At 40.1% G+C, this 26,828-nt stretch overlaps 1 protein-coding gene across 3 annotated transcripts in view; it reads left to right on the top strand.

Annotated features, from left to right (window-relative positions):
* il1rapl2 (interleukin 1 receptor accessory protein-like 2) overlaps nucleotides 1-26,828 on the top strand; it is a 412,851-nt gene that overhangs the window by 348,239 nt on the left and 37,784 nt on the right. For all 3 annotated transcript variants that reach the window (XM_071457949.1, XM_071457947.1, XM_071457948.1), the window contains exon 7: nucleotides 1,957-2,031. In XM_071457949.1, coding sequence (XP_071314050.1) covers nucleotides 1,957-2,031 — 75 coding nt within the window. The remainder of the gene's footprint in view (nucleotides 1-1,956; nucleotides 2,032-26,828) is intronic.

Here is a 26,828-nt window from a genome sequence, read left to right as displayed (position 1 = left end):
TATAGTATTTACTATGTTCATATTCTTAGTTTAGTGTGTTAGCATGCTAACATTTATGAGTTAGCTCTAGACCCAAAATACAGCTGAGGATGATGGAAATGTTGCTTGGTTTACAAAAAAATCCAAAAATATTGGACAAATTCAACATTTGGCATTAGATGGAAAAAGAAGAGATCACCAAAGTTATCACAATTAATCCTGAGGGGGGGCATGAATGTCTTAGTAGATTTCATGGCAATCCATCTGAGTGAAAGTGTCAACTTCAAGGTGGCCACTAGAGGAAAGTCATTAGGATGACTAATGATACAGGACAGTGTGGAGTGGATGAGGATCAGGAGGGTAGAGCAGGTCATCCACTAATCACAGGGGTGGCGGTTTGAACCTCCCTCCGGTCGACATGTCAAATTGTCCTTTGGGAAAGACGCTGGACCCCCTGGTGGTTGGGCCAGCGCCTTGCATGGTAGCTTGCTGCTTGTGAGTGTGTGTGTGTGCAAATGGGTGAAGATGCAAAGTGTAAAGTGCTTTGGATAAGAATGATATCTCAGATTTACCTTTTACAGTAGGATTCATCCTCTGGGAGCATGAATGTCTCCATCCAGATTTCATGGCGATTCATCCAATAGTTGTTGAGATATTTCAGTTTGGACCAAAGTGCTGGACCAAGCAAGCAATCCTAAGACGAGTGTAGCTGATTTCTGTGCTGTCAAAGTCAGTCAAATCCAACATCTCATTCATCTCACCAATTTTGTTCTTTGACAGTTAAGAGAGTGCACGGATCCAGAACTATATGTACCTCATCTCCACTACCTGCATCAGTGTCATGTTTCCTGTGAAATATCAGTGCATGACTATGATCATCAGATGATTTATCATCAGGGATTTATTGACACCAGAAATGAACTTCAGAATCTTAGACATAGGACAAGTTGCATGTATTCAATCTTCAAAGAAGAATGGAAACACTGAAACATACCAGATCCTGCTCAACACCTGCTGCTAAATGTATTGTCTATCTTCTATTTGGAAAGAGCCTTGAGATAACTTCTGCTGTGATTTGGTGCTATATAAATAAAAATGGACTTGACTTAACCAGAGGATTATAAGACGCTTAGAAGCAGTGAGGGGAAAGGTGTTGGACAGCAACAAGCATTGGTGCTCAGAGTCCATTGAGGTGAAATTGAAAGGTGCTTCGGGTGGAGGCAGAGCGCATCTGCTGGTCGTCAGACTAGAAACACAGTCAGTCATCTTGTTGGTCCACACAGAAGCAGACAGAGGGAAGAAAAAAATCGTTAGGTGAGACAAGCTGTTGCAGTGAGCTGCCTCTGTGTCTGAGGCGGAGCTGTGACAGTCCAGTCTCTTTATATTTGTGATGCTGTGGAGCAGCGATCAACTGATAGAGCAAAGGTCAGATCTCTGCCTGCATTTCTTCACAAAACAGTGCAGCTGCACAGCTCTACAGCCAAAGTGTGTTTTTCAGGCTAATGTAAATCTCAGACCTTCATTGTCATATGTTGCAGGGTCTATATGTATGTATTTCTCTCTCTCCAGCTCTAGTTCTGCCACTGCCTCTACCATCCAAGCAGCGCAGCTACATAAGGCAGAAGTGGTGGCTGTTGATTGAAAAGAAAAATACCTCCTTTTGACATTCGGAGATGTTGCTTGCCACAGTGAATGAATGAAACATTCAATGTAATAACTTTTCTTTTATATATGTTACGTACATATTAACAGTCGGATGGATGTGATGAATGTGTCCGTGAATTGAGAAATAAAATGAGTTTTCTCCTTTTCCTTTGTTTGTTTAGATATGGAAGGATTGTTATGTGGGAATAATGAGCCCATAATATGATGCTATGTCCACCACAACCAAAGCTCATTAGTTTAATAAACCTCTCACTCACTTCTGATAATTAACCTTCCCCTCTGTAAATCTTTCTCGCTCTGTTTCTCTTACAGCTCTCCAAACCACTCAGCCTCCCAAGGTCCTTTTCCCTCCAGAGAGGCAAGACACGGTGATAGAAATCACGCCTGGTAAGAACCAACACTTCCCCTCTGTTTATTTATTCTAAGATTTAAGTGGTAGTCCTTGAGGTCCTCATTTTGAATATGTCTCCATTTTTGGTGTGAAGTGTTTATTTCTGTGGTGTTTCCTCATGGTGTGGCATCTCTGTGCCCTACTGGGACACTGCCATGGACTCTTTGACTTTTGTCATGTCACAACAGAGGTGGTCAGCTCAAGCACCACCCTGATGTGACCTTCAGGCAGAAATGAGCCCTGCAAGGGATTAAGAGGAGTCATGCAGGAGAAACTTGAAGCACAGGTTTTGATTCATTGTTCAGCATTTTCTGTCTCCCAAAGGTAGCAACACTGAAATTCTTAAAGAAAAAAAAAAACACAATTTTTTCATTCACTTTGTGATACAAGTGACAGCGGGAAGGTCGACCTCATCTCATTACTGAATATAACGTTATTCTGTGCAATTGGCACATTCACATCCTTCAATCACTCAAAATCAGAGTGGGGGTCGCAGCCAGCAGGTCTACAGTGCAACTGACTTACCTAGATGTGGGTTTCAATTTGCTTCAAGTTATCTTCACTCTCAACAGCCTTCACCGCCATCAGAAAGTTGTAGGAGAGAACAAAGTAGCACAGTTCTGGTATGTCATTACATTTTTGACAGGATGCATATGGCATGGACTTCCAACTTCCACCAACTTCCCTCTCTGGGATGCCCCAGTAGCCTAATGATATACCAATGTAACGACCATGTTCAACTCCCGGGAAGGGGATGTCACACCCTTCTCTCCCCTCAGGTTTCCTGTCGACCTCTACAATGACTGCCGAACCCAGTCAAGAGGCCAAAAAAAAATGTATGTCTTTCTGTCTTTGAATTCTGTGCATGGCAGCTACATTACAGTTAAGGTCAGGGATGATCGTGATTATGGCATATAAAACCTGAACACTTGATTATGTTGGTTAACTCTGGGCATCTAAAATAATCAGTTATGGTTAGGGGAGGACTGTGGTTATTGTGAATGAAAACAATTAACAATACAAACTGGTCTCCCACATTAAAGTCAGATTCACTATGCTCCTGTCCACCACCCGACCTCCACACCCTTACATTTTGCCTCACTACATAAGGGGTACTGTACTTCCTGTGTTGGCACTGAGCTTTGACATTGGCTATAATGGTGAGGTGTGGAACAGTTCAATAAAGATGTAATTCCTGGGGATACTTGACCAGCAGTGGTGCTTGCAACCCTCCCTGACTGTGTTGGATAACTTCCCTTACCATCATTTCTTTTGTAGTGATTATGAATTCCTTTGGTGTCCGTGGGTGTCACATGATCTGCCAGCAAATATTTCCTGCACCCTGTAGGGACATTGCCTCTTTCTATAGGTAAGTCAGAGGTCAGGCTCAGGTGCAGAGCAGCCCTAGAGCTGGTAGTTGATTCGGTGTCTCGGGTCAGACAGCAGAAATATGGTGCCTCTGTGAGCACTGGCCCCCTGCTCTCTGCCTGTCTGCGCTCTACCCATCCCAGTCCCGCTGCGTTTTTGTTCTTTTATCTCCTCTAGTCAGCGATTAACAGTGACTTATGAGCAGATATGTACTCGATCCAATTTAATTTGTGCTAAAACATTTACAGAGTCCGCGCAGGACTCGCTGCAGCGCTGCCTTATCTACTGATGAGAACTGGCAGACAGTCAAACACATGACATTTTCAAATTTAGTCTTTTCACTTTGATTCATCTTCACTGCGCGATTTTCAGATTGAGAGTAAAGGATGTTTCGATTGGCAACTTACATCAACCTCAAAGTTGTCAGTTTAGCACCGTTAGCACTAATATGAGAGGGAGAGAAAATGAAGTTTCTGCTGGAAATGTGACGAGAAACCTATGAGCTGTTTTGACAACAACAGGAAAGGTCTGATGAACAAATCTAAGAATGAAATAAGGAGACAAGAATTTCTGAACTGAAGGGACCTCATTAGGATTTTCTTGTGTATAAAACAGTGTGTGTTGTGTTCTGCCGTGGGCCCGGTTGGCTGGCTTCCTTGCCAGCTGTGTGTGTGTGTGTGTGCGCGTTCAAGTGCATACACGCCTGTGTGTATGTGTGCGTGTCCTGCTGTTCAGCGGTCTCTCTGACAATGTTTGCACTGTAGGCGGAAATGTGTTTGGATCTGTGTACGAGTGTGTGTGTGTTTGTGTGCTGTGTGTTTCCATTAACTCCAGATTGATGTAGTAACAAATAGGCCCTAAGGCCTCTGTACACTGATTGCAGCAGGGACACCTTTTAATGGGCACTGCAACTTAACTCCCACTACACACACACAGACACAAGCTCACCTACAGCAATAAAGGCTGAACAGTAAGACACATATGCGCACACACACACACACACACACACACACACACACACACACACAGTCACAGTGTGACCCTGTGGTACATTTTTAATTATCATCTTGTTTTAACCTGGGGGAGATTTACATCAGCAACCACAGTCATGTTGTTCATTTTCCTCTTTTTTCCCTCCTCTCTCCTCTGCCCCTCTGTTCCTCCTCTCTCCTTTCACTTCCTCATTTTTTTTCTCCCTCTCATTCATTCTTTCTTTCCATATTAACTATTGGTTCTTTTGCCTTTGTTTCCTTTTCATTTTTTTTCCTCCTTTATTTTTCTTCTGTACCACCCACATCCTCTCTCTCTCCTCTGCTTTTCTTGTTCTTCCATAATGCTGTAGGTTATAAACACGATTCAATAAGCTCATTGTTATTATACTAATGTGGGCTGCAGGCAAAAGAAAAAGAGCTCATAATTAAAGATTGATTCATGATATAAACATTAAAAAAATGTAAAATACAGAAAAAAGAACAATGCTGATGGAGGAGCTATTTGCACATCCCCCGATAAATTCAGCCTTAAAACCCCACGTTGTCAGAAGTTAGGCGGTATGTAATGCACCAGCAGTGCTATCAGTGCTATTAGCAGCTTAGAAAGTCAAAAAATGGCTTATAATAAATACATTATCTAAATGTCAGATGTATTTGATAAAAGTCTTCCTGTATTTTTAACCAACAATAGCATAAGGTCTCGTGCTCTCGCTGTGCACTCTTGGGTTAATACGACTACAATATTCATTCTGCCTTAAGAAACACATTTGGAGTTCACAACTTTTGATAAATTTCCTGTAATTTTTTTTCATATCAAACAGTTCCTGAATGTTCATACCCTGTGTTCAATCAGGGACACATGAGGAGTGGGAGTCAATTTAAAGACAAAAATCCTGACTCACAACTCGTCAAGTTATTTGATTAATCTAGATAAGAAAATGTCTTCAAACCAAAGTCATTCAGTGGTCACAACGTAAACCATAAATTGCCATTTCTTGGTAGTGTGAGTCAGAAGAATGGAGTTGACAAAGCCAACTAATGAATGTAGAATTGGGGGTTAAAATGAATGTGAATATAAAACCAATATGAGGAAAATGCACATGAACTCAAGCAGGATTAATTCAGATAATTTGATGAATTGAACACAATTTGATTTAATAACTGGTTGTGTGAAATGTTCCCGTCATTCATCACAAATTCAACAAATTTTTAGGGTTCATCATTTGCACCCAGTAATTTGTCTTTCCGATGTTCTCGGACCTAAATTTCATATTTAAAGCCAGTGAGGCTCAGCTAATTGTTAGACTGTCAAACGATCATGTCCTCTATCCCTCGATCTCCGTACCCAAGCAGAAACTCTTCCAGAGTTTGACCCCAGACTTCAGCTACTCCTCTGTCACCACTTTACCCTCTTTATCACTTCAGCATGGTTCAGTTCCAGGTAAATGTGGTTATGTGGGTGTAACAGCTCCGAACACTGTGCCTTGGCTGGTATGAATGATATTTTAATGAAGCATGATTCCTGACTGAAGTGACTCCTAGGTCTTAGAAAACAAGGAAGAACATCATGTCTACCAGCAATCCCCTCATCAAGAGCTGAATCAGTCAGTAACAATGGTTCAAGTCAGAGCTGCAACGAATCAGTCATGACAGTTTCACATATATCTTAGCTCTGTCCCAATTCAGGGGCCGCGTCATTCAGAAGACACAACCCCTGCTGTCTCAACATCCTAACAACATGTGTGGTAGCTGCTGTTGACCACAAAGGCTGAACCAAAATGAAACAGTCTGGTCTACAGAGGATTTCCACTTTGCTCCAGCAGCTGTGCCACCCTTACCATTGTGTACCATCGTTTTCTTTACCAAAACTTGAGGTTTTAAGCCCTTGTTTTTGTTTTTGTTATTTTACAGTTTTCCCATTAGCTGTTGAACTGAGTTGAAAACATTTAACGGTGTAATCCTCATGCTCTCTGTCTGCATTGTTCGCTGCCATATTATTTCCATTACCAGTGCGCAGTGACTCTTGGAATAGGTTTGGCCACGAAGGATCCACCCGATCGAGCCTTTGTGGAAAAGAAAGCTGCATTTCTTGGCAGCATTTGAAGAATCGAAATGAGACACGTCACAGTGCTGTGACACAGTCTGAAGGATGCAGCCTCTGAAGGACGCAGAATCTGACACAGCTCTTGTCAAGATTACTTGTAATTCATTGTCTAACATTATATATGCTTCAGTACAATGAAACAAAAACAATATGGTGGATATTTGTTGGCCATTATGTTGACTATTAGTTACAAAAACCCAAATGAAGTCACCATTTAAAGTGAAAAATGTTCGCATGTCGCTCAAACACAAAACAGAGGAGAAAGCCTAAAAATGAACGTTCCCTTAAAAAGTCCATTGGCAAATATATATTTTATATTTAGAACGTATTTAATTTGTCAGGGTTATGTTTTATCATTGTATTTCTTCCTTTTCCTTGCCATAAAATAGTCCCTCACATAACCTTCTGCTGCAATTGGTTTTTAAGCTTCAATTTTTTGGATTAAACAAGAAGATATAACATGTAAATTAGCTCCAGTGCTCCAGTCTCTGTGCTAAGCTAACTGTCTACACATCATGCGTATGTGAAAGAATGAAGGCAGGAAGAAGCATTTATTTGCTAGCAGCACTTTAAGTTGTCCTCCAGATTAGATAGCCCTTATGGAAAGTACACACAGACACACACAAGCACGTATGTGCGTAGGTGCACACAGCAAATGCACATACTGTATCTGGACACATGTAGACACATTCATGCACACAGTGGACAAATGCACACACTACCGCCAGACTACAAAGGAATCTAGGAAACAGAATATTGTTGCTGTCATTGTTGATGATTCTTTAAGTCATTTATTAAGCAAAAATGCCAAATGTGCTGCTTCCAACTTTAGATTGTCTTTAGATGTTGGACTGTTGGTTGGACAAAACAAAGATGTTTGAAGAGTATATCTGTGTGATTATTGAGTTAATTGAAAAAATAATAGAATGATTAATTGATAAAGAGAGCAGTGATACATCCACACAAACATGAAACATGCTCACAGATACTTTCTGCAACACACACACACACACACACACACACACACACAGTAGTATTAAGTGCCAGTGTGAGGTTGGCTGTGAAAGGCAGGGTAAGATAAGGAGGCAGGCTTTCTGTCTTTTTTCTTCTCTCTCCCCTCTTGTCTCTTTACGTCTGTCTTCCTCTGTCCCCGCGAGGTGTCTGCCTCTATCTCACTTTCCTTCCATCTGTCTGTCTTTCCCCCTGCCGCTCTCTACATTTCTAACTGTCCCTTTGTCTTTTTCTTTCAGCTCGTTCAGTCTTTTCATTCATGTGCTTTAAAACGGTGATGCGTCATGTCATTATTCCCTTTCAAACTGTCACAGAGAGATAACGTGAGGTGGGAGGGGCACAGGATGAAATGAATGCAAGAAAGGTCTTTATATTTCAGATTTTCATTCATGGAAGAGACTCGAGTTGTGTTTGCAGTTGTTAGTCATCTTCAGACATGTAATTCAGAGCAGAATAATGCCGCACAATAGCTCCAAAGTGTCAAATAATCTGCAACAGTAATACACATCGCTTTATTCATTTATTTTTACTTGCCCAGTTAAGGGTGACAAAAACCTGCCTCTGTAATAAAACCTGAACTGGTGCAATGAAAATAAGTGAGATGGTTAAAGATGGATTAAGGTGGAGAGAGAAAAAGTACAAAATAAGTAGGGAGGAGAGACAATGGTAAAGAAAGACGGGTAGAAAGGAAGCGTCAAGGGGATGAGTGAAATGAGGACAGAAAGGAAAAACAATGGAAAAAAAGAAAGTGCAGCTAAATGTTGCGAAATGTTTTGTCAAATAATGAAATGCATTGTAAAAGCAGGGTGGGAGATAGAAGTGGAGGAGGAAGGAGGAAGAATGAAGGAAAATAGAAAGGAGAAGGGCAGGATTGAAGGTGCAAGAGCAAAAAAAATCTAGAAAGGTTTGTCCAAAGGAGGGAGACATGAATGGTGTTGTGAATTCAGGAAACACTGAAGGGAAGAAAGAGGAAGAAAGGAAGGGGCAATGGGAGAAATAGGTTGGAAGGCAAGGGCAGAAAGGTTGAAACATTATTACCAGCCAAGGGCTATTTAAAGCTACACCTAGGATAGTATCAGCCTGTATGGTATGTACAGTATGGTACATGTATGGCACAGGTCCTTTGATTGGATGTGTCCAGTTGCAGCCTGCTGACACCCATTCAAGATACAGAACATTGGCACTGGTGGGCGGCAGATGCAGCAGTAATAGCTTGATTTCTAAAGAGAATTCAGAGTATTGGACAAATTATTATATCATAGATGAAAAGGATGCATCCCCTGGGAACCATGAATGTCTTATACTTAACTGGAAAAGTGAAACGTCAGGGGATCACCTAAGTCAGTCGGCTTCATTCTCTGGGGAGCATGAGTGACTGCCAACACTGTCTTCCCTAGAGACATGCATTGCTACATATTATGAGTAATGAGAGGAGAAAGTAAATATGGTGAATGGGATAAAAGAGAAGGGGTGAATTAATGTGAGGGACAAAGGAGAAGCCAAGTAAAAGAGAAGAAGGGAATGAGTAGAAATGAGGCAAGACGGAGGAAATAAAGATCGGAGGGATGAACAGTAATGGAGGAATGAAGAGAACAAAGAAAGGGAACAAAGAAGGGATTCAAAAGTAGCCTGAAAGTGGAGGAAAGCAATGAAGGAAGAATGGGTATGTTTTAGAGAAAGGGTGACAACAAGGAAGAGGTAAGGAAGTAGGAAGGAAGGAAAGGAGACATATACTAGTCAATAAGACTATTGTATTGTGGGAGCATCTGAGTTCCCGTTTTATCACTGTCAACACACATACACATCGTTTCAGTCTTCATCTGTCTCCATTCACTCACTACCCACACGCCAGACTACATAATATAGTACAAGGTGTTTAGCGTTTCCATCAGTGTCACAATGTGCGAAGTCACACACACACACACACACACAAATCTCTGTCAGCGCCTTGATATAAACAGGCTGTTGACAGACGTGACAGAGAAAAACACAGAGGGAAAACAGAGGGACAGTGAAAGTTGAGAGGGAGGAGAAAGTGCATCAAAGGAATTGAGAGAATAATTGCAGGTGAAAGGAAGATCGATATGCGATGAAAGCGCGATAAAGAATGGATTTTGTTCTTTCTTTTGCTCTCCCGTTCATTTGTCTTCTGGCTGCCTCATGAATATGGTAATCTGCTTTTGTTTGCATCCTTGATGGAAAGGGTGGGACCGGAGGAGAGGGACAGGTGGGAGGGAAGACAGAGAGGAGAGGGTGAGAGAGGTATTTGTTAAAGGTGAGACGGTCATCTAAACATCTGTTTCATTGGTTCTTCATGGGCAAAAATAACAGCGGCAGGAGTAAAGGAGTTTGGAGAAGTGGGCTTGATGCTGCAAGGTCACCAGTGTAAGTCCCTGCACAAGCCAAGATGAAATTAGGAGGGAAATTGAAGCATTCGCATTGTTGCCCCAGGTCAAGTACTGTTGAAGCCCCTGAGTTTCCTATTTTTGCTTCTTATTTGAGACAAAGGTGGCAAACATGCAAAGATACAGTTATACATGAATAAGATGTTGATGAAATGTTGATCAAAATTGATACACTAACCATATAACAGAGACTCAAACTTCAGAATGAATCTGACTCCTCCAAGACACCTCATTTCCACCTGCATCGTTATAATGATATGGTGAAAGACAAAAAGCTTCCTCAACCCACTGCTGTAATCCCCATGGACTCATTATTGTTTTTACCGGAAATACAACCTGATCAGTTTTCTACAGACCAATGTTACATACTGCATGTTCTGTTGATGGTTGCAAGAAAAATAATTACTATTAATTGGATGAAGCCTAAACCTCCCACCATCCTTCAGTGGCTAGAAAAAGTCAAACATGTCTATATGATGGAACACATGACTGTCCAGCTACAGCTACAGGTACCTACTTTCAGAAGAAGATGGGCACCAGTTATTGACTACCTTAGTTTCCTCACTCTGTGTAAGTGTATTTGTATTTGTGTGTATGTATGTGTAGATATATTTATGTATGTATTCTCATGTATGTGAGCATGTGGGTTTATATGCACTTGTGTGTATATCCAAATAGAGGTCTTTGTGTGAATGTCCTACTCCTGCAAGGTGATATTCCATCTTATGTATAGGTGCATACATAGCAATAACGTATTTAAAAAAAAAAACACTGCTATAAATAGTCAGATTAACATTTTGATCACTACAACATCAATGTGAGATGTGTCTCTTGTCCAGCAGCTCAGATGAACAAATTACGACAGTAGTAGTTTTTAGAGAATCTTGGATACAACAGTTCCCAATTCAGGAGCCACATACTCTCATTGAAAGGCTCCGATAAATGTGGGAGAGAAGTACTTCTTTTCCTGGGCAACAAAGGCCCCAACGGGTGGATCCTATATGGCCCAACCTAACCTATCCCAGGATTCAATGCACACCAGTGAAGATAGTATAGCAGCAAACAACACCAACAGACAGCCCAAAGATGGCACTTTTACATGTGAGCACTGGGTTTCAGTTCATTTGAAGAACCACCAGTACAACTGTTAAAAAAAAACCCTACGGTCTTAAAACTTCAAGTTTTTGTAAGATAATGTCAGGTGTCTTTGCTGGCAGCGCTTTGTGACACAGCGGTAAGGGCAGGCACAGCTGGTCAAAATGGAAATCCTCCGTAGGCCAAAACTGTCTCATTTTGGTTTGGCTGAAGTGGGCTATGACTGAAACAGCTTGTGTCTCCAGTACTGCCATGTTTAATTTTTTGTTTTACTTTTAAAGTCACAAGTGATATGGAAAATGTTATTATGACTCAAGGAGCCTAAATGGTTTGGTCAAACGTCAAAGAACCACGGTAATCCACTGGAAAATTATCCAACAAGACACTGAACTACAAATCAAATATTTCAGTAGTGTCTTGGTTATTTGATAATTACCTAAAGACAGTTTTGAATAATGAACCTGTAACTCAAATGTTAGGATACAGAGACATTTTTATAGCTTTTCTAATAGAAATACTTTTCAGAATCAGAATCAATTCTTCTCCAGAAATGAGTACAGCAGCAGCTGCCCTGAAAAAAGACGGGCCCTCACTGTTTGGTACACTGTGATCTCTGCGTCTCCATCACTGTCTAATTATTTCTCCTGCTGTCTTTCCTCGCTCCCTCTCTCTTCTTCAAACTCTCACTCTCTCTGTGGGATAAGGATCCTGTGGAGCCAGAATTGGATTTTTATTAAGTAGAAATCCCCTTTGAAAATCTACCTAACCAAGACCACTGTGTGTGTGTGTGTGTGTGTGTGTGTGTGTGTGTGTGTGTGTGTGTGTGTGCATATGCGTTTGTGTGTGAGAGAGAGAGAGACTGAAAGGATTAATGATTCGAGTGTGAGTGAGGCTGTATGAGGTTGGATTTCCGCCATGCAGTGCCTACAGTATCTGGAGTGTCTGTGTTCAGCTTGACATATACTGTATGTTACTAGTTTACCTGTCAGAAGAGAAGAAAATAATGGATGATATGACTTCACAGATTTTTATTTTTTTAATCATATAGGATTCTTGAGATTTTATGTGTAAGATTTCAGGGCTGAACTGTTTTCTTGTGTTTTCCTTTCCTCTGTTCTTTTACTTACTTTCACCCAGTTTCCCATAAGATGCAGGATCTGCTGTTGTGTATAGGCATCTGAAGAAATTCCCTGCTGCATTCAGGACTGTAACATATTCTGATATATTTGTGTGCAGTTACTCATTTGTATAATCCCCTGATAATTCTCAACTTCCCCAGAGAGTTTCTTGAATTCAGTGACTTTCCTTGGTTGCGTTTAAATTCAGACCTCCAGCTACGGAACGTCATGACGCACTGACTAAGACACAATTAATTATTCATTTAGGAAGGCATTCATTTACCATATGAGTTTTAAATCTTAACAGAACCACAGCTTTGTCTAATTTAAATTACTTTACGAATTCAGTGTGGATTATGCATTTAGCTCAGAAAAACTATGCTCGCCTGAAGTTAATTTTTGTGTCTGTTTATAAACCTCTAGTGCGTGTTAGGACATAGAATAAAATATGCAGATTCAAGCAGTCTTCATTTGCTGTACACCAACGTACTTTCTCTCGTGCTGTAGCAATATCTTCCTTTCTTCTTCTGTCTCCATATGTCTGCGCACTCATTCATTATGTGTATGACTGTGCATTTGTGTGTATTTGGTCTCTAAGGGCAGCACCTTTTTTTTTTAAACCCCACTGAACATTTTCACACCTTTAACAGCTGTGGGAGCAGGAGCAGGAGGAGAGAAGCCAAAGAAGGATCTTAAGTGGAATAGTTTGTTTCTATCACTTTTAGATGAGTAATGGAGGTTAAGAGGTCGCCAGAGCTCACTCTCCTCACTCTTAGGTGACTTAAAAGGGTTTTTTTTATCACCTCAGGACAGTGATACACAGCAAGTTTTAGCACAGCTTTGAAGGACGATAATGCTCATGGAGTTGCAACACAGGTTTCCTAAAAAAGGATCATTTTCCTGTGTTTTTTCCAACTTCAGTCTCTTTTTAACAGCCAATCCCGCAGATGTGTTTTACACAAACCACTGGAGCAAGCACCTCTCACCTTTGTAGAGCAGTGACCTCTGAAAAACCACCAGTTTCTACACCCACTCACGAACTACCCCCCACTTAAGAGGCACTAACAGTTGAATTCAGATTTCAGGCACTTACTAATCATCATTATTTTGCGTCATCACTTCCAAGTGATGTTGCACAATAATAATTTTCCCATCTATAAAATGCAGAGCAATGCATGCTGGGATTGTTAGCAGAAAGTATGGACATGGGTTGTGTCCGAAGTCACTCACTCATTCACTCCTCCCTACTCACTATCCAGGGAGTTGTCCTCTGTGGAGGACTACAGGGTGAGCTCACTGGTAAAATGGAAAAACACTTTCGGACACTACTTGGGTAATTTTCTCTGCAGGGTTTTTCGGTCTTTCACCACGAGCCCAATGCATGATGATATATATTGCTTGGTTAGTGAGCATCAGTTGTACACTACCTTTCATGATGCATTGTGGGATATTATGAGTCCACTATATAGGGTATAATAATTCTCACTATACATTTGGACAGCGCTACAACACTATGTACTAAATACATTTTCACATTCACTGAAATAAAATGGCAGAGAATAAATGTAGTGCCATATATGGTAAATAGGGAGTGATTTCAAACATATGCGGTGTCTCACTTGATATGATGAGTGAATAACTGCATTCAGATGCAGTGCACTGTAAGTACCAGGACGGTGCACTCAAAACAGCCAAAAAATTGATGGACGCTCAACAGTCGCAGTCTTGGCTTCAAGGCAGAAGGGGCGGGACGGTCAATGTATTTTCAAACTTGTGAAAACAGCGGACGTGGAAGTGAGCAGCTGCACACATGTAAACAAACCAGTGCACATAAGTAAGTAGCTATTTGTCCCAGAGGTGGATTTATATGCAGTTAGCTACAACAGCTAATCAAGGCGGGATTCTTTACATTCTGTCAGACTCACAGAAAAGGTGAAATTGCTTATGTTGTTTTGTATCGAGGGGATTCTCGCCTCCAGGAAAACAATCAGCTATATTGTTGCTGCCTGTCATTCCCAGATCTCTGCTTCCATGCTGGCAAATGCAGTGTAAGCATGGCCTATGGTCAGGCAAAAGGCAAAAAAGTTAAAAGATTTTCCTTTTGAAAAGATATAATGATCTCTTTGGGGAGGCCTGTTTGTTACAACAGGAAAACTGAATCATGTAGGAAACAATACCACATTCAATCATATTAAAATAAAATACCTAAAGGAAATGTCTGAATTATAGCACTTTTGGAAACTGTAAATGAACAATAGGAAAATTTAGCTGAAGAATACAATCTTACAAACATATAAATAATCTGGCTATTTTAGACATTTGTTATTATAAGTTTTATATTAGTAATGGTACATATAGAATGAAAACTAATAACCGACACTTATAACCACCCTAAGTATTTATTGTCTTTACTTGCCTTACTGGGAATGCATCAACATACACACAGCCTGAAACCACACTCAAAATTAAACTTGTCCACTCACTTGTAGGCCTACAGCTGTTCAAACTGCAGATGACAGGGACCAAATTAAAATTTCCATGCAATCCTTCTTTTCAGTCTACTTTGTTAACCATCGGCCCTGAGCTGGAGAAGTAGAACACTCCTGGAAGTTTTGGGGCCCTCGAGTAACAGCTGTCAATCAGCCATCACCTGCCACCCAGTTCTGTCATGAAATCCCCCCAACACACACACACACGCACACACACACACACACACTAGCACCACTGAGACCAAAACTATTAACACTCCTAACCTCTTGTGGGCTCACTTGCCTTTTCTTTCATTTATCCTTTATTTTACATCTCCTCCTGATTCCTGTTTCTTTATTCAGCTCACAGCCCAACTACCCCGAAGGCTAAAACCATCTGCTCATTCCTATCATCTTTTTTATTCATCTTTTCTGTACTTATTTGCAGTGGTGGCTGGTGATTATTTACCTGGATTGGACTACAAACTGACACATAATTTTATGTATGTCTCTAATGGTTAGCTACAGTTGTACGATCTAAAGCAATCCAGTGCAACAGCTGACACTGAGAGGGTTTGGATGTAACCCAATGGTCATTTTGAACCTGCACGATATACACTGCAGTATTTTTTTTATGTCTTTGTTTGCTTTGATTATATACGTAAGATGTACAAAATATTAGAAACACCTCAATATGTTGCCAGTTGTCCACCCATTTCAAGCGATCAGCAAAGCTCAATCCCAAACCTAAACTTAAAGGAGCTATTTGTACGTTTTGCTATCACTACATAACTAGTGTTAACATTAACAGCTGTTTATGTACCAGTCTAGATAAACATTGCAAGTTTAGCATCAAACTTCATTCATTTAATCCAGTCTTGTCTCTATCACAGCTTTTCTTCAACTGGAGATAGCATGCTAACCAGCTAGTCCTGAAGACGTACTGCTGTCCAGAGGCCGTATTATCAGTATTGTTGCCAATGTTAAGGAGCCACTCAGTGCTACTTTGGAAAAGATGTTTTCTTCCAGACTGGGAGCAGATAGAAACTCCAGAAACTCCACTGTGAGAAACTGTATCAGCTCTGAATCTGTCGGTGATGCCGAATTGAAAACAAGCCCCTTGTGACTGGTCATTTAATTAACCTCGTGAAGCATATCTGCTGTAATCTCCAATCTAATTTCATCTGTTAATTTAAAACTGTTCTTAACGAGGCCAGCCCCCAAGCCAATCAAATGTCAGGTATAAAAGCATAAAGGACTTGGTTAATTAGAGCTGTCAGGAAATGTCCAAATATGGACAAAGAGAGAGCCTGGATTTCCTTTTATTACTTTCCTCAGAGAGTTATTAATTCTGTGGGAATCACCTCAGGTGGTGTGTGTGTGTGTGTGTGTGTGTGTGTGTGTGTGTGTGTGTGTGTGTGTGTGTGTGTGTGTGTGTGTGTTTCTGGGGATAAATCAAAAAGGCGGGGGAGTGACGACTAAGAAAAGAGATAAAGTCGGATATGGAGAGACAGAACAAAGAGAAACAGAAAAAAAAGGAAGGGAAAATATTTGGTTTTTTCAGAATAATAAAATATGTCTCTTTCCAACTTTGTGGCAGCTTCATTTCCTGTTAGACAGGAAATTGAGCCTTAGCATATCCAGAAGAGATTCTGCATCTCATATTTATCAAATATTATTTGGTCTCTCATAGAGGATTGTAATGTCAAATTATATCAAAAAGCTGCACAGGGCTGTCTGAGGATTTTATATCACTCTAAACATGTGAAATGTGGCTTTGCATCGATGGAAAATAGAGAATTATTATAAAACTATTAGGGGTCGGCAGATTATCAACCAGGCTGATTATCAGATCCGATATTATATAAAATAAAATGTGCTGTCTGTTGTCCACTCTGTGGTTTTCGAGCAGTTCCGACCCAGTTCACTTGTTAATCCACGACACACTAAGCAAGAGCAGGAGCGAGAGAAGCCAACGCTTACTGCTAAGCTGAAGTAACTGTCAGATTTTCTGTGGGAATTATAATGATATATGATGAAACTGTTAAATGAATGAACATATTCAGGTTATCAGGCCTATCTATAGGAATATATACATTCATATTTCATTGCATAAATGCTGCTCCAGAGCAGATCTGGCTAAAGATAATGCTGTCTATTACAGTCCAGGAATAATTTCTCCTTAATGAAGGTTAAAATTTTCAGTTTGTCTCAAAATTGCTTTAGAGAGGTGTTGGTTCAACAGTGTGATCATTTTGAAGGATGTAGTGTGTGACACTGTTGAGTTGTGCATTAAACAGAGGTGTTTCTGATATTGAACCTACCTTCATTGAGATAAATAGGGTTGACAAAATAATAGAAATGCCTGGATATGGTGGGTGTCCATAGACTTTATGTAGCAGTTGTTTTGTGTTGGTATATTGGTCTCGTTGATTACTCATGATCGGTAGAGGAATCAATGCTCAGAAACTTTTAAAATCAGTTGTTCCTGTTGAGCGTTAATCTTGTTTCCAGTTGCTGTTATAATTTGAGGAAAAACAGATTGTACTGGTCAGATGCCATATGTGATGATGTGTGCAGCTTGTGTGTGTGAGCACATGAATATTTCAGTGTGTAAAAGGGAACTGACAAGCCCCATCAGAACTGATCTGTGAAAAGACACACTACAGGGCCTCTGATGTATGGTTGTCAATGGTTTGCAGAGTCTAAAACTGTGCTTGGTGGATTCAAAGACGAATGAGTTTGGTCTCTGCACAAACACACACAATCTGTTGAGGATATTTTATGATGTTAATTACACATGAATTATCATGTTCCAAACCACACTGGAAGGAAAACCTCATCATCACCTCACGTCTCTCACTGAGGAACAAATGGGAGAACTGGAACAGGAGCCTGTACTGTCACTCCCAGTTAAAATACAAAATGTGAATACATAGTTGTGTTGTCCCTTCAGTACCAATGTGGGCGCAGATAAAACTTTCTGTGAAACTTTGTTACCTTATTATTATTTTTAAGTATGGTGTTGTGAAACCTTCCTGAGTATTAGTATAACAAAACAAGAAAATTATTTTCAAAATGAAAGTTCTAGTAAAGTCCCAGCAAGCTGTAATTTAAGTATCAAAATAAAAGTACTCATTCTGCAGACTGGTGTATTATTGTATGTGAGAGGGTTAAAGGAGATATGTCTCTTTGTTGGAAAAGCTAACAACTCAGTAATATTTAAGATGAGATAGTGTGCACCAGCAAGACACTGCTTTTTTATAAGTATAAGAGGTTGGAAGCCACTGATTTAATATCTGCTTTGTATTTTCCAACCTCATCACATTTTTATTCAAAAGCTTTATGTTGTAGTGACCAGTGACCAGTAACTATATTTGCCAGGTTAATTTAGTGTATCACCACTGGCAAATACAGCCAATTGAAGAGTCATAATCTTTTATGATTGTTTCAAACAGGGATCATTGAAGAGATACTGTCGTGTTTAAATGTTTTCATGCCATTAACAGTGACTCCAAAACAGAGCAGCTATTGCAGGAAAGAAACAGCTGTTCATTTTGGAAAATACTGCTTTCTTGCCTGAAGTTAAATCAGAAGCTCAGTAACACTGTTATGTCTGTTACGTCTTTAGCTCGGTTTAAGTTATCTTACCTTATCTTACCTTAGTTTACTTAACCCTAGAACACTAACATTAAAATTAGTAACACCATCATTGAAAAAACCATAGATGGGAGGAGGGAAACAAACATACCATTAATAACATCAATGAGCTGCCTGAAGCTACCCAAGGACCCATGCAACTCAGACAGCAGCAACACAATGACAATCACATGACAAGAATCGTGTGGGTGAAAATCACCCGACGTTAGTGTTCTAGGGTTAATCTTAGCTTAGTCTAGTTTACTTTAGCAACAAGACTGGAAGCAGGGGCAAACAGCTAGCCTGGCTCTGTCCAAAGTTCAAAACCAACACTTCTGTAGGTGCAACAGTAACTCTCCTGAAACCATAAACTTTCATTTTAATGTATGGATCAAACAAGTGAGATCCAGTGTGTTAAGTAAAAGAGAGCACCTTTTGTGCAGAAAAACTGAGCTACAGCCACCACGATCTTCTGCCGATTGGCGGAGTTAGTATGATGGACAGTCCAGCATGAAATGAAGAACTCCTGCATCTGTGTTGTCACTAACGTGGCCACACAGCAACATTCAGGACATGTCCATCGAGCTGAGCGGGCTAACTCACTGCTGTAACGACAGGGAGTCATTGCTGCCAGGTGGGACCTTGGACTCTGTGTTTCTACCCACAAAGACTGTTCTCCACTGGTGGAGTTTAAGATCATGTAACGGCAGCCAGACTGGTGAGGGAGCAAGCTACACGGCTGTTATTACAGCAGCCTACCTACAGGAGTTGTAGGCATCAGTGATCAACAACCACCACACCTTGATGGATTTTTCATCATCATCAGCTTCAGTCATGCAAATTTAAAGACTGTTTGACCGAAACTCCACCAACATCTCAAGTTTTTTTACAAAATGAGAAAATACACAGTTGCTGTTGCTAAAGTAAGAGTTACCATTAAGACTGTATGGTGTTTGAATACCACTGAGGGCATGAGAAGCAACACTTCATTTCCCTGGATGTATGTCAGGCACAAGTGTGGAAATGACAACAAACCTGAACCTGAAACCAGATTAGCTGTTTCCCTCTGCCTCCAGTCTTTATGCTAAGCTAAGATAATTGACTCATGGCACTAGCTCTATAGCTAATGCATAGACATGAGTGTAGTATCAATCTTCTCATCTTAGTCTCAGCAAGCAGATGTGTGTATTTTCCAAAATGTCAAACTTGTTCCCTTTAAGACGAAGCAAAAACCACATACAGTTAATCTGTAAACATGCAGTGCACAGACAATGTGGACACCTGGTAATTAGTTGGACTTTCATGGAGAACTCTGATTCACAGGAAGCGATTTGTATTTCAGGTGCCCGCCTCCTATAGAAACTCACAATTTACTAACCAGTGGAAACGGCATTACAGCACTAGACACAGTATGAATGACAAAGAGGTTTACAGGGAAGTGCAGCACAAAAGCGGCACAGCATTGACCACTTGGCAAAAAGCATTGAAAGCTAATTATTCCAAAGATCAGTATTGAAATCCCCAGAAATGTAGCTGGCACTGAGGATGGGTTTTTGGAAGCGCGTCACCGCCTCATTCACAGCTTCTCTAATAATAGCAAGGATTCAAAATTAAAATGGAATAATTTGTTAGAGGCAGGATGTCTGTAAATAGACAAAATGACAGAGTGAACAGCCTCCCAGGTTACAGCTGAGCTGCCCACTTTCTGACACGTGGATGTGTGTGTGCATTTGGCCTGAGAGTGTGAATGTGCATGGTTGTATCTGCGTATCTGGCCTTACTGTGCGTGTGTGTGTGTGTGTGTGAGTGTGTGTTTGTGCACGTGTGAGGCACCATCTGTGTTGCCGTGTGCAGCTGCGCTCCCTTGGAGCCGAAGACCCAAAACTCAGCTGTTACCAAGACAACCCCCATGCACCCCATACCTGGTCCACACACACACACAAACACACATAGTGTTCAAAACCACCTAAAGGTCTTACACTGTGTGTGCTCTTACATGAGCAGATGGACAGAGATGTATCATAGATTTCTAATGAAGTGTGTGTTTGTAAGAGAGAGAGAGAAACTGGGAGAGACAAGCAGATGGACAGTCTGTGTTTCAGTTTGAGGTTTCTCTCCCCTCTGCTTGAGTGTGTGTGATATGAAGATGATTTCAGTCCGCACTGAACTGCCTGTTTGGTGGATCTCTTTCTTGACTGCCTTCAGTCATTTAATCAGCCACACATCTTCAATGGTAGAATGTGCCTTTGGCCAGGCTCAGCATAAGATTAGCACTCCTTCAAGTTTGAGGTAAACAAGGCTGTTAGAGATAGCACTGATACTAATGCATCAAAGACCCCTTTCCCATTCACTCCAGGATTCTGAAAGTAAAATACCCATTTAGGCTACATCCACGCTACTACTGTGTTTTAATGATCCATCCGCACAACACACATACTAACACACCTGAAAACATATGTCACATGGCTGTTCACATATACTGGGCAAGCGTGAGGCAATGTAAACAGGAAGCAAATTGTCTGCATTGCAGTTAGTTCATTGCAAATTCTGTTGGGAATTTATGGTGCTTCCTTCTGATATCATCCCATTTAATATTGTAATGTAGATTATTAAATCTGAGAATAGCTTTCTGCATGTATTATACATTGTGCACAACCTTTCAAATAAGCAAATAAAATAAACCCTCAAGCAATTAAGTTTTTTGTGTCACCTCAGTCTTCTCACCACCTCCCACATGTATCCAGTGAGCCCCTGGAGGTCCAGACCTCTAGGCCGAGAACCACTGGTATGTGACAAGAGTTTTAAGCAAAAATTGATAATTGGTGCCCCTAAATTAAAGCCTGAGTACACTCTGGCTCTAGAGGAGCTGTCTGGACTTATTAAGACCACGAGTGTTTTTCCAGCCTTGTGCAGCTCTTGCAGAATGTTTTTAACTCAGCAGCACAGAAGCAATATTTAAGCGGAAAGGATCAGTGCATTAGTTAGGTCCATGTCACTGGAGCATGCTGCTGCTGAAATTAAACAATGTGCTTATGCAAGCTTTGTCTGGCTGCAGCTAGCTGTCAAAAACGGCTAAGTTCTTTGCTGCAACAACAGATGGCGTGAAAAGAGCAGCACAGAAGGTGGACAGAGAGGCTGAGGCCTCATCTCACAACAGCCAACCTGTTATGTGATGAAAACATTTAAATACTAAAATCAGCTGTGTCCCCTAGCATACATGCCTTTTCAGTCTCTACAGGCACCATGCTAACCAGTGTATGCATACACGGGTAGTGGGCAACACTTCCTGGCTAGAAACCGTAGTATCTGCCTTTACCTCCACATGACGGAGGCTTTTAGCAGGGGAAATATAAGATGAACCAGTTGCATGTTAGCTGCTGTATGAGCTTCCGTCAGCACTGACAGCTCATTATTTGAAATGCTGAAACACATCAATATCCATATCTCCCCCTAGAAGAAACGATGATCTGAAATATTAAATCACGTCTTTCACCAAAGTCCCCATGCTAAATCATTACTAGCCATGTTAGCAGCTCTCTGAGTCTGTACTTGGACACGGCGGTGCTTTAAGCTAAATGTTCAGCATCTTTGTTTAGCATGTTAGCATGCTAATGTTTGTTAATTAGTTCTAAATTCAGACTGATGAGAATGTCCTTAGCTTTGCTCAAAGTGAAATTTTGGCCCTGATGATGGTGAAAGATGAAAAGTTAAGGGATCACCAGGCTCATTTGGATTCATCTTCCCAGGAGCATGAATGTGTCTGTAAAAATGTTATTTATATAATATTTCAGTCTGGACCAAAGTGGTGAACTGACTGACCAACAGACCAACAGACCTACATTGCCTTTGTCCAAAGCCTGGTGTGGCTAAAAATGGAAATGAAAAGAATCACTGATTTACACCCCAATAGATCTAGTACTGTAACATTGATTAGCTTGTTGCATGTTGTAATGATTGTGATGAAATTGCTGCAAACTATACCTGTGTACCTGTGGTGCTTTTAGGATACAATAGGTTTGCAGAGACAAGGATCGTGGGTTGCTAATCTGATACCGTTTTGTGAAATCAGACCTGCCAACCCGTTTGAAAGGTTCCTTCATCTCTCTCAGCACATGCTGTATTTTTCTTACTTGATACATTTTTGTCTTGTCCCTGTTTTATCTCCTGAAACAGGCTTCACCTAAACCATGAACTCTATTATCCTCCCCAAAGCAAGTCAATTACATCACACTGCACAAATGGCTAAATTAATATCTCTCTTTAACTACTCTGAATGGAAGCAGTGTGTGACAATCTCGCTGTAGTTGATCTAGTAAGCTAATTAAATCAGATCCATCTGTACTGGAACGCAGTGGCTCCACTGACACCACTGGATTTCCAGGGAAAAGGGACAATTCAATTCAATAACCTTTATTTAACGTTATTCTTGGTGACAAGTAGGGCAAGGTTTAATGAAGGGGCTGAATCACAGATGACATGAAATATAAAAATATATCACGTCTAAGTCTGTGATTCCAAGTCTATTAACGGAGGTCCTTTTTTATCAAACGTACTTGTCAAGTCAACTATTGCAGGATTCTCTCACTGTGTGTGTGTGTGTGTGTGTGTGTGTGTGTGTGTGTGTGTGTGTGTGTGTGTGTGTGTGTGTGTGTGTGTGTGTGTGTGTGTGCGCGCGTAAAAACAGTTTTCAGTGATTCATGTCCTTCATTAAGGATTGTCCTACTTCTTTCCCACAATCCTTCACCTGAATGTTATCTGCTTCCCTTTCCACACACAGATTTTCCACACAGTGCTTGGTTTCTCATTTCCTATGATTTCAGAAGTAATACGATTATTTTACCTGTTCACACTTCACACCAATATATAAATTTAATCTCAACAAGAAAAGGGTTTACTGGGCGTCCCTTCAAACACACTTTGTACATACACAAACAGACAGAGGAGTTTTCGGACATCAAATAGAACGATGCTGAAGTGGAAGCGATATCTCTCCTCACAACGGCGTTCTGTCTCATAAAGGATCTGTTGCCTGTTGCATTCATAATTGTGTGATTACTGCAAGCATTCACACTATTGAAGAATCTATTTTTCCATTTTCTTCCATACAAGTTACTAGTCGTACACACTTGAAGCTAGAAACATGGTTCCAAAGCTAAAATGTTAAGAATGTTTAGGACATGTGTGCCATGACTTTTGGTGCAGAGATCTATAATAGTTGATTTTATATTAATTTCTTGACATTTTTTTGCAGAAAAAAGCGATAAATGATGAAACATGATAAAACATGTTGAATATGTCAAAAACTATAAAAACTACAAGATTAAAACTTTATGAACTTGGCGAACAAAGCTTTCTGTCCTATAATACTCCCAGTTAAATGCCTCTATACAGACCAAGAGGATAGGAGCAGGGCTGTTTTCTAATGCATGGGTGAGCTGGAGCAGCACCAAAGACCAGGAAGAAATCTTTTTTTAATTATTTTCAGTTAAATTTCAATTTTCTTTTAAAAGTCAGTCTCTTTCATCCAGTGCACATATTACACCTCAAGTGTCAAAAGCAAAAGTATTTATCATACAGGAAAACAGCCTTTTTGATGGATAAGTTATTTTATATGACATTATTGGCTGATATTGATGCTTCAACGTGTAAGCAGGATTTTACTGTTATAACTGTCTAAGGTGGAGCTAGTTTTAACTACTTTATATACAGTTGGATTGATGAGTTCATCAACCAGTCTCCTCCAGTGGCCAACAATATAAATCTGGGGGTTCGTGAGATGGATAATGGGGTTGATAAGAAGGAAAATTTCTGCTACACGTGTGTGTCTTAATTTTTTTTTTTCTTTTTCTAGAATTTTCTCTTTTTTTATGCTCTTGTAAAGCGGGTCGTTTTTTTTTTTTTTTGTTGTCTTTGTTTTTTAGAAAATTTATCAGATTTCTAAGATAATAATTTCATTAATTCAGAAAAACGGAGCAGATTTTTTTTCCTTAAAGGAATGCATTGTGCTTCCCTAGAAAAGTGTGAAGAACAGCTGTCAAATAAATCTAATGGAATAAAAAGTAAATTTGGATCCAAAATGTAGTGGAATTATAAAGTGGCATAAACTACAAAATACTGAAGTACAAGTAGTATTTGAATAAATGCACTTAGTCATTTTCTATCACTGGTGCAAAGGTGCATCCTCAACCACTGTCATCAAACAGTCAAACGTGTAATGATAAACAATCACCCACACCCTGAGATTAAGTTACATTACTGAAGTCCCAAACCAAGAGATCTCTTTAAAACAGTGCACAGTTGTTTCAGTTATTTCTATGACACTGAGCAGCACTGAACAAAGCGAGCAGTACTGAACCATGTGAGCAGAGCCTCGTTTTTGCGGATGAACCCAAACTCTGCAGTGCTGCTGTTAAGGACAACAGTATTTTGTTAATTCTGGTGCTCTCTTTGCTAATAGCCAAGAGAAAAAGAAAAAAACTGACACACAGGGTTGAAAAAGAGGCATGGAGAAAAGACAAGGAGACGTAGAGAGATGAGAGAGAATCTGTTTTAGTGAATAAAAATGTCAAGCAAGGAGAGAGCAGGGGAACCCAGAGAGTGACGAGTGGAACAGACTAATGATGTGAGTAGTAGCTACAACAGTTCCAGAGGAAGAACAGTCAGTCTGTCTGTGTCTCTATGAATTTCCCACTATCCTCTGTTGCTTCCCACCACTGTTCGAGTACCAGAAACTTCACTGCTATGTCTTTACACTTTGACTGCATTTCACAAAATCAACTTTTTGAATAGTCATTTGGCAGAAAAAGAGATGGATGGATGTTTACACTTGTTTTTTACAAGTGTGTGAGTTTTGGTGCTGAGTGCATTTTGATTTAAGAAATAATCAAACATTCATTTATTCATTTGTTTTCTAGACCTCTTGAATATTTGTAAATACATCAAGATCAGTTTGAATCTAATTACATATTATTAAAAAAAATGACAGCTTTTTACAACATTATCACAAAATATCAGAGAAAAAACAAATTGAATCAGTTTTTTATAGTTTCATCTTCAATAATTACAAAAGGAGGAACTGACAGATATTTTCAATTGATCCCAACACGATTATAATATTAAATTAACTTATTGCCACATTAATATTGATGCAAAAGACAGTGTGGGATTCTTACAACAATGTGAATCAGGTTTTGATAGTATCATATGTTTGTCTTCCAGCTGTTAATTTAAGTACAATATTCACTTTACTTTTAGCTCTGTTTTTGTCTCCACCAACTCCTGAGGGAAATATCTGACTCCTTAGCTGCTAAATGCTACGTTACGTTCACCAGCTAGTGGCAAACCTTGGTGCTGGACAGGTTGTGCATAGTGGATACAACAGAGGTCTGGATACAGCTGGCTGCTGCTGCTGCTGCTGCCGCCGCCGCCGCCGCCACTACCGCCGCAGCCGCCGCCACCGCTGCTGCTGCTGCTGCCGCTGCTGCTGAGAGCAGTGAGAGTGAATCAAAACAGTGAAGTTGTTAAACCAAAACAATGAGCTGAAAAACGCTAAAAGGCTTTGTAGAGATGTGTGGAACTGCAGTGCTGAGTGATAAATCTTAAGGGCCCCTTTCACATTACACATACTAACGTGATTAATGGCTGATATAAAAATATGAAACACTGGTGCAGCTGGTCTATGTTTATCTCAGAGGCAAGCATCACAAAGCTGTGCTGTTCTTTGTGAAGCTTTTTGGTTAAGACTTGTCTTGTACTGTGATCTGTGTAGTTTTGTTTATTTTTGTATCTGTGCATGTGGTTGTGAGGAAGATTCACTTTCAGAATCAGTACTTTGAATTAACCAGGGTTCCCACACCGTCTTAAACATCAAACTCAAGGACTTTTCTAGAACTTTCCAGGCCCAATTCGCTGAAATTCAAGGACCCAACATGGCCTAGTTTCAGACACAGATCAAGGTGAATTACTGTTGGAACTTTTTTTTTTTTTTAACTTTTTTTTTTCATTTTTATAAGAACTAGCAGGCTTCATTAGTTCACAGACCACAATTAAAACGAGAAAGAGCCTTGTATGTGTGTTGTCTTACAGTGATGACAGATTGAGTGCTCTGTTGCACATATGCAGACAAGTACACACAGCCTGTTTACTAATGTAAAGTAAAATACATATATATATATATATATATATATATATATATATATTAGCACGTATATTAGCACCAATTTCTATTTAGGTTCATTTTCAAAAACTTTTTTTCTCAAATTCACAAATTTTCAAGGACATCAAGGTTAATGTGATTTATTTGAATTGGTCTGAAACACTGCAGAAATGAAATCACATCTGCATCAGCCTTGTTTAGAGCAGAAGATTGTTTCCTTCATTTGTTTAAATCTGGGAGAACAAATCAAACATAGAAAACTGCAGTGAGCTTTCCTGCAGTGTGAATGTGGTCTGCACCAGCGACAAGAACACAAGGCTTTACAAGCAGAGGGAAACAGATGTTGATGTCTGATAACCAGCAGTTCCTCATGCTCGGATAGCAGCATTAGAAAATGAACTAAGGGCAAAGCACAGTCTGGACTGATGCTCACATTCA

The sequence above is a fragment of the Trachinotus anak genome, unplaced genomic scaffold, assembly GCF_046630095.1.
Source record: "Trachinotus anak isolate AG129_WGS33_773 ecotype Australia unplaced genomic scaffold, CSIRO_AGI_Tana_v1 ptg000021l, whole genome shotgun sequence".
Classification (NCBI taxonomy): Eukaryota; Metazoa; Chordata; class Actinopteri; order Carangiformes; family Carangidae; genus Trachinotus; species Trachinotus anak.
The sequence above is the reverse complement of the archived record's forward strand: the minus strand, read 5'-3'. Positions and strand labels throughout refer to the sequence as shown.